The sequence below is a fragment of the Austrofundulus limnaeus genome, unplaced genomic scaffold (genome assembly GCF_001266775.1).
Source record: "Austrofundulus limnaeus strain Quisiro unplaced genomic scaffold, Austrofundulus_limnaeus-1.0 Scaffold445, whole genome shotgun sequence".
Lineage (NCBI taxonomy): Eukaryota > Metazoa > Chordata > Actinopteri > Cyprinodontiformes > Rivulidae > Austrofundulus > Austrofundulus limnaeus.
Genome location: NW_013952847.1, coordinates 262,566 through 270,924, shown reverse-complemented (window position 1 = coordinate 270,924; position 8,359 = coordinate 262,566). Strand labels below are relative to the sequence as shown.

At 41.2% G+C, this 8,359-nt stretch overlaps 1 protein-coding gene across 4 annotated transcripts in view; it reads right to left on the bottom strand.

Annotated features, from left to right (window-relative positions):
* Positions 1 to 8,359, bottom strand: part of mtmr3 (myotubularin related protein 3) — a 35,992-nt gene continuing 27,633 nt past the window's right edge. For 2 of the 4 annotated variants that reach the window (XM_014024895.1, XM_014024896.1), the window contains 2 exons: positions 3,115 to 3,141; positions 1 to 575 (listed from right to left, as the gene is read on the bottom strand). In XM_014024895.1, coding sequence (XP_013880349.1) covers positions 404 to 575; positions 3,115 to 3,141 — 199 coding nt within the window. In that variant the 3' untranslated portion in view covers positions 1 to 403. The remainder of the gene's footprint in view (positions 576 to 3,114; positions 3,142 to 8,359) is intronic. The other 2 variants (XM_014024897.1, XM_014024898.1) reach the window with 1 other exon arrangement.

Sequence of the window (8,359 nt, the reverse complement as noted above, 5' to 3'; positions counted from 1 at the left end):
TGTGTGTGTGTGTGTGCGTGCGTGTGTGTGTGTGTGTTGGGGGGTGGGGTGGGAGGTTTTAAAGAGCTCAAAGTCTTCCAGACGAGTCAGCAGAAACTGTGAGGCCTCCTCCTTTGTGTGCCTGGCCCTAAACCCCAGGAATTCCATTCTGGCTCCTCTGGCCTTGGAGTGCAGTTCCACCGCTGCTGCTAACCCTTACATACAGTCACACACACTCACACCAACCTTCAGAGTGCTCTGTGAGCACATCGTCCTCTGTATGTTTACCTTAAATTGCATTTCAGCAGCACGCACACCCACATAATCCAAACAAAGCATATGGGACATCCTGCGTAGCTCCCGTGCACCTGTGTCAGCGGCTGGTGGCTCCGCCCAGCACCCCTGCACTCTGCTCCGGTGGTCCTCAGTTGGAGCTGGCTGCGATGGGTTTCTCCAGCTCCAGGTCGAGAGGCGCAGCGCCGACCTGGAGGCTGCTGTAGCAGTTCTTGCACACGCGGCTGGGCTCGAACAGCTGCTGGCTTGGCACTGGGATCTTTTGGTCGCAACAGCTGGCGCAGAACACGTTACCGCAGTTCCTGCAGGGGACACGGACAGATGAGTGAGAGCGCTGACACGCCTCTGACCTCTGACCCTGCAGATACCATGTGACCTGTGGCATTGTGCTATATCAACACTTCTCAACATCTGCTTGATCTGACWGTTGAAATTTTGATTGAACATCATTTAGGCCACCTGAGACGCATGGTACAACAGGTAGAGAGAAGACATGCAAACCCTGCTCACCTGTTTCTACATGCTTGCWRCAATAAAAGTAATTACTCAGCCAGTTTACAAAAAGAAAAGAAAAAGCAACACACCCGACAGTGTCACTGAATAAGACAGCAGCTCACACTGCAGGACTCAGATTCAGACGTGAGGCCATGCGCACACTTACACATGTACTGGGGCTTCAGTTTCTCCTGCCTACACTCCCTGTTTAACAGAAACACTAATTTACTCTGAGTCTGCAGCCTTTAGAGCCCAGTGCACTGACCAGCTTCTGATGTCATGTCATGCTGCTGAATGTTGAGATGCTGAAGGGAGGGTGTGGGGCATCATGCTGCCAGGGTGCCTGTGCAGGGTGGGGTGTGGGTGCTGAGAACACAGTGACCTCGGTCAGACCTGGCATTAACATTCAATCTCAGCTATCAGAATGCACTTAAACAGCACTAAATACAGCTCTGACTGACCTCACATTCACTGAATCTTGACTATCACTGTTACGTTTTGAAAAAAATGTCATTTTAAAAGGTAGATTGTGTGAAAGAGTGTGGTGATTTTCTCTATAGTTTGTTTATTCAGATTGCTTTCAAGCTGATTTAACCAGCTGTGGTCACTGTAAACTTTACAACATATTCACCTACTTTAACACAAGATGTGTTAAATTATCACTAGCTGTGTTTCCATCCAATTTTTATTTGAATTTTGAGCGAATTTTTTAAAATTCGCAAAAAATGTAAAAACGAAGAAATGCAAATCAGACGTGCTTCAATCAACTGGCTTGAAGCGAATCAGTAACRTCAGACGCATGCATGTGGTAAACAGGAAGTAAATGTTGCATCTCAGGAAAATGGAGAGAAGTTTTCAGGAACCTGTTGCTACTGTCTGGAAAGTTGTAATTATTCTGTCATCAACTAGTTTTGGCGATTTTACATGCTGTCGGGAGACATAGAGGAATTAATGCAATTCTTTTCACGTTACGGGATTAACTGAGAATACGCCGACAGCGGGAGGAGGTTCCAGCTGCAGTCGCTCTGGTACTGGACCGCTTTCGGTCAGACAGCAGGAACAGCTGATCAACATGTGAGGTAAATGTTCTCTACGTCAGACATGATTCGAAAAATCTGTTTCCATCGTCTTTTTGCGCATTAACTCTTTTTCGAAAAAACTCAAAAACCACCTCAAGCGAACGTATCAACTTTGATGCGAATTAGAGAATTTTTTTTCCGAATCATGCTGTTTCCAATCACCTTTTCTGATGTGATACTTCAAAACGCGCATTAAAAACCTTGATGGAAACACGGCTACTGATGTAAACCAGCTGGTGGCTGTCAATGCACCACTAGCTGTGTCTCAACTCAGGGGCTGCATCCTACCTAGACTGTGGCATACATAGGCCACAGCCCATGCAGTCTGGCTAGGCTGCACAAAACCACTTTTTACTGGAAGAACAGCCTTACAATTAAAACATTACACATAAATAAATAAAAAAAAAACATTAATAGTTTGGGTTTAGCTCCAGTATCAGCACTTGTAGTTGTATTTTATTTAGCATCTTATTTCAGCATGAATTTCATCAGCTAAGTTGCTAAACTTACTTTTAAAAACATTTTTTGTTCCATGATGAATTTCCAAACTACACTGACTTGGTAAAAAAAATAAAAACTCCACTGTCTTCATTACTCTGTTAAGTTAGCTGTTGGCGTGTTGAATCCTGGGATATCCTCACAGATGCATCCTTCATTTTTGAGATTTTGTGGGCCACATTCCTCGGCTGCATGAGGAAGAGCCTTTGAACTGGGACAGCACTCGATGTGGGGCAGTGAGGTATGAGGCCGACAAATGCTCACTGAGAAGGATGCAGCCCATGAATTGAGCCTTAGAGTTTTATGAGCTTAAATGTATTTGTCTTTGTCCTGACACTGAGCTCTGAGTCACTAAACATCGTATATTTCTCCATTGTTACATGTGTTATGTAATTACTGCCAGGTGTGAACACTCTAATTCAACACTGACCACTTGCTGTAAAATCACCCAAGACGGATCCTTAGTGCAAGGTCTGAACGGGGCCAATGTGGATATTCTGCTATGGTGGGTCGAGGCAGAGGAGCTCCATGTTTTGTTGCTTGAATTTGATTGAAATAAATAAAATTAGTTCTCAACCAATTACAACCGGCCCACTGACAGCTTTGTGTTGTCAATCCACCTGACGGATGAAGATTTTACTGTAAAACTACTGATAATTCAAACTGAATAAAGGCGCAGAAGGTGAGTAGAGGAAGGGTTTGAAGGGGGAGGCTAGGATTAGGAGGAGGTTACAGCAAAGTGGGGTCACAACAGGGAGGGGGATCTCACCAGACCTCCTGGACAGGCTCCCTGTCACTGTAGAGGAGGAAGAGGGGCAGACAATGGATAAGAACTGCCTGAGCAGTGGGAGAGAACATGAACACACTTTAACACATCTGCATCTGAATCCAAGCCAGATTAACTACAGAATATTTAATTCACCCTAACATCTGAAGTGATGCTGCATTCCAGTTTTATCGGAACTTGAAATTCTGAAGCCGGACTGACGTCAGTTCYGATCTGATAGCGTTCCAGTTTCAAACATCGGAAAAAGTGTTTTTATCATTTTGCTCTGCAACAATTAAACTTACAATAATAGTGCTCTATGAGATATTTTGAGTGTAAAAACAGTGTTAAAACATATATTTTAACTATTACTATAAAGCACTACAAGTATGTCTAACATAATGTAAAATAAACAACACAGAACTGCTAAAAAACATACAAGTAACGAGTTTCATGCGTGCTGCAGCCATTTTGAAATGATGACGTAACGCATGCTCGGGTATGGTTTGGATGCGCCGACCTCTCGACTCAAAACTACGACTTCAGGGGGCATTCCAGTTGAAAAATAGAACTCGGAGGCTCGAAGCTACAACCTCCAAGGACAACTGGAACGCAGCATGATTTCTTAAACAAATGTTCAACTGGATTCAAGATGCAACACAGAAAAAAGTGAGGAGGACACAGCAGTGATGAGGACATAACACCAGAGGAAACAGCCTCGGCTGATGGTATGAAGGCAAAGTTTAACAAATTAATCTTTGAATGTGTTAAACATCAGCCACTAACAAGAACCTCACCGCTAAGATCAAACCAAATTATCAACCAAGATAATGAGCAGTAGCTAAAGTATTCGTCCCTCTTAGTATTCTAGTTGTCTTCAATCTGGAATTTATGTATATTTTAAACTGGATTATAAGAAATAAATCTACTAATTCTACTTCAGAAAAAAATATTCTTAAAAAAATTGGAGTGTGCAAATGTATTTAGCTTCTTTGCTTTGATCCAACCATTACCTTCAGAAGCAACAGATTTAGTTCAACAAGATCCACGTGGAAAATCTAAGTTTGAAATGTTCTTAGTAAACATCCAGCTGTTCCAAAAACTCTCAGAATCAACATCAGTTTAACACTTCTAAATATTAAGGGGGACTGAAAAAATTTATTGGGATTGTTTACTACTGACTTTTAAAGACACTGCACACTGTATAGTCTTTTTTAGGTGAACAGTAATATATTTCTATAATGTGGTTATCTCTGATTTAATTGATGATTTTATGTGCAGACTGGGTTTGTGTGGGACTCTTGATCAGGGTCTCAGACTCAGGAGACTTTTAATTAGATACATGTCTGATTTAACACAACGCATATAAGAACTGTGATTATACATTAGGGTGAGGAATAATGTCTGACATTCTGACTCCATATAGAGTTAGCCTGCCCCTTTAACATGTGTCATGAGGTGGAGTCAGGATGCGAAGAGGTTTGTTACTTGATGTGTGTTTCTGGGGTCTGGTCTCTGTTTAGCTGATGTCTATCGGAGGCAAATTAAAGAAAAGCTAATCAGACCACAGCTGTGTCTGGATGGTTTTGTATGGCTCACTCAAACATTCACATGTCATTATTAACTGGTGTTAGATCTGAACAGGTAAAGGGTAACAAACATTGCTTATTTTTTTAACAGTACCACCAAGCTAAAGACAGCATAAAGACCAAAGAACTCTGGGAAATTGTACTGGTGTAGATACTCTCAGTGAGAAAATAACAAAGATGAGAAGCAAAACTTCAATTGTGAAACAGAATAAAAATGTTTTGTAATTTTTAGTTTAATTCTGGGAAACAGGTTGGCATCAAAGGAAAGAAAGAAATACAAAGAAAAATACTTAATTAAAATCTGCTTGAGTCTTCCAGAGATTTGAGACTATAAGACACGTTCCAGTAGGAAAATGACCCTGAACACTCTGCAATGAAGTAACACTCTACAGTTTAAGGAGAACCAGAGTAAATGTCCTGGGATAGTCCAGTCAAAGCCAAGACCTCAATTCAACTGAGAATCTACAGTTTTATTTACAGATTGTTGAACACAAGCAGCACTGATCCAACTTAAAGGAGCTGCAGCTCTTTGGTCATGAAGAACGGGCAGAAAGTCCAATAGTTGGATGGACCAAGATCCTGGAGACAGATCTGAAGAAACTTGTTGCTACAATATAAATGATGAAAAAGTATCAAGTTGTTTTTTTGTTTGTTAGTTTTTTGGAGGTGCGGCTGTGTATACACAGTGTGCAAATACAGTAACCCTTTTCAGTTTTGTGGTTTTTATAATTAATTAAAATAATTATTGTAACTTCATTCAGTTCATTTTTTTGTAGAATTATTGCCTATATTTCAATCAAATTTCAAACTGTGAGGCAAAAAAAATTAAATATTACCTCAACAATTTCGAAACACACCATACAAATAAGTCACAGAGAATACCCCTAAGACGTGATAATAGTACGAAAAAGGAGGATAGCTTTGGTAGGAATTTGTAGATCAGAGAGACCGTTTTGATGTCTGAGCAGTGAGCTTTGAGGTGGTGTGGAGCATTGCCATGGATGGATTGGTGGGTGAGAAAAATAAACCTTTTATTCAATGTGGAGTGAGCTGGAAGCCAGAGGAGGGATTTAAGGATTGGGTTGATATGTTCACGTTTCATTTGCTTCACCAGGACCTGGACTGCACTGTTCTGTATATAATGAAGTTTTTGGGTGTGTTTGGATGGAGTTCCATTAAAAAGTGCATTGCTGTAGTCAAGTCTTGAGGAGATGAAAACATGAACAAGTTTTTCAGCATCAAAAAAAGAAGAGTAACTGAAGAAGTTTGGAGATGTTCTTGAAATGAAAGGCCTTGTAGAGGTGTGTGATGTGAGTTTCAAATGTAAGAGGAGTCAAACCTTACATCAAGATTAGTCACTATAGAGGAAAGGGGGGACGTTGTGATTATGGTGGAAACAGATGAGTGAATCTGATGCAGGGTATCAACTAAAATAACTTCTTGTTGTGACATGTTTAGCTGGAGAAGACTGACATTCATCCAGGCTTTTATTCCTCAAGACAGTTGGTGAGAGTGGAGAATGATGAACCTGCAGAGAGGTGAGGGTTTGTTTTGATACAGAGCTGCATGTCGCTGCATGTCATCTGCAGTGCTCTTCAGTCATTTCTGTGAGTGAAGAGTTTGAGGCTGAAGGAAGAGATTTACTTTAGAGAAGATTTGTTTGGAATTCCTACGACTGTTCTCAGTGATGGTACATAAGTGGTTGGAACGAGTTTTATGGAGTTCCTTCATATAGACCACCTGATGCTCTGATTAGTCTGTTTGTGGACAGTGAGTCCAGAGCTGATGTACTGTTGATCAAGGGCACATCCAGCTGCTTTCATGTCTCAGCTCACATAGGGAGCTGAACAAGTTGACAGATCTAGTTGTAACAGGTGCATGTAGGTCCAGGAGGGTCTTACTGTAAAAGTCCTCTGATTCACTGAGTGTTGATGAATGAACAGAGAGGTAGAGCTGAAGGTCTGCTGCCTTGATATCTGGGTTCATGTTTTTTTTTTGTCCCTGAAATAAATTTGACGCATTTGTTAGAATTGTTTATAAGGTTAGGGATAGGTGTCAAGATACAATAAGATGCTGTACAGGTACACTGATGACAGTTGCTGATTCTGTGATAATCAAGTCCAAGCACTCTGGTGTGTGTGGGGACTGGGGCTGGGCTATATGGACTAAAATCAGCACATACATGACAAGTTGTTCAGATTGTCTGTAATTTACACTGATTTCCTCTCATTTTGCAGATATACAGACCTATACAGAGATCTCTAGAAGGATTTTTTCAAGTTGTATGGCTTTTTTTTCAAAAATTCAGTTTTAAATTTATTTAAAATGTCAGAGCCTGTAGGATGTAATAAATAAATAAATAAATAAATAAATAAATAAATAAATAAATAAATAAAAAACATCAGACAGCATCTGCGAGAGAAGGGCTTCAGAAACAAAAAACGTCTTCAAAGGCCACGTCTTCTTCAATGCCACAAAACTGCCCATTTGGACTTTGCAAGGGTGCACCAAACATGGGACATTGAAAGGTGGAAGAAAGTTGTCTTCTCTGATGAGAAAAAATTAACCTTGATGGTCCTGATGGCTTCCAACGTTACTGGCATGACAAGGAGATCCCACCTGAGATGTTTTCTACACGGCACAGTGGTGGGGGTGCCATCATGATTTGGGGTGCRTTTTCCTTCAATGGAACAATGGAGCTTCAGGTTGTGCAGGGGTGTCAAACAGCAGCTGGCTATGTGGAGATGTTGCAGCGGGCATCCCTCATGACTGAGGGTCCTYGTCTGTGYGGTAATGATTGGGTTTTTCAACAGGACAATGCTGCAGTTCACAATGCCCGCCTGACAAAGGAGTTCTTCCAAGAGAATAACATCACTCTTTTGGACCATYCTGCATGTTCCCTGGATTTAAACCCAACTGAGAACATTTGGGGATGGATGGCAAGGGAAGTTTACAAAAATGGACATCAGTTCCAGACAGTGGATGCCCTTCATGAAGCCATCTTCAACACTTGGAGCAACGTTCCCACTAGCCTCCTGGAAACACTGGCATCAAGCATGCCTAAACCATTGTTTGAAGTCATCAACAAGAATGGTGGAGCTACTCATTACAGAGTCCTTTTTTTGACACTTTGATTTCTGTTTTGGGGGGTTTTCAGGTTTTTTTGAGCTACGGTCTTAAACTTTTGATCAGCTGAAAAAAATCATGTTTGAGTGTAAATGCAGTTTTCAGACAATTCCCTGCTCAAAAGTTTGTGTCTCTTACGCTGATTTCTTCTTTTAACATTGTGAAGCTCTACTTAGAACCTTCTTAAGATCCAATAGTGCAAAATGTAAATTCATGCATTTTTTGACTGGTCTTAAGATTTTGATCAGGAGTGTATATTGAGCAGTTCACCTCGACTTCTTCCTACAACAATGAAAGAAGCTAAGCTTAGAAGCTAACAGGAAATTGTGTGCACTGTAAACCTACTGGGGAGAGGGAAGTACTGAGCTGAATGAGATGGCTGACAAATTTTATTTCATTTGGAAGCCTTGTCAACACGAACTAAACTACAGGCAGACTAAAACAGCGCAGAAAATCAATATCATTGTTCCTTCTGTTCCCTGATTGGCCCGATTGAAATTCTACCTGAGAAATCCCAGACGGAGCAGAGAAGG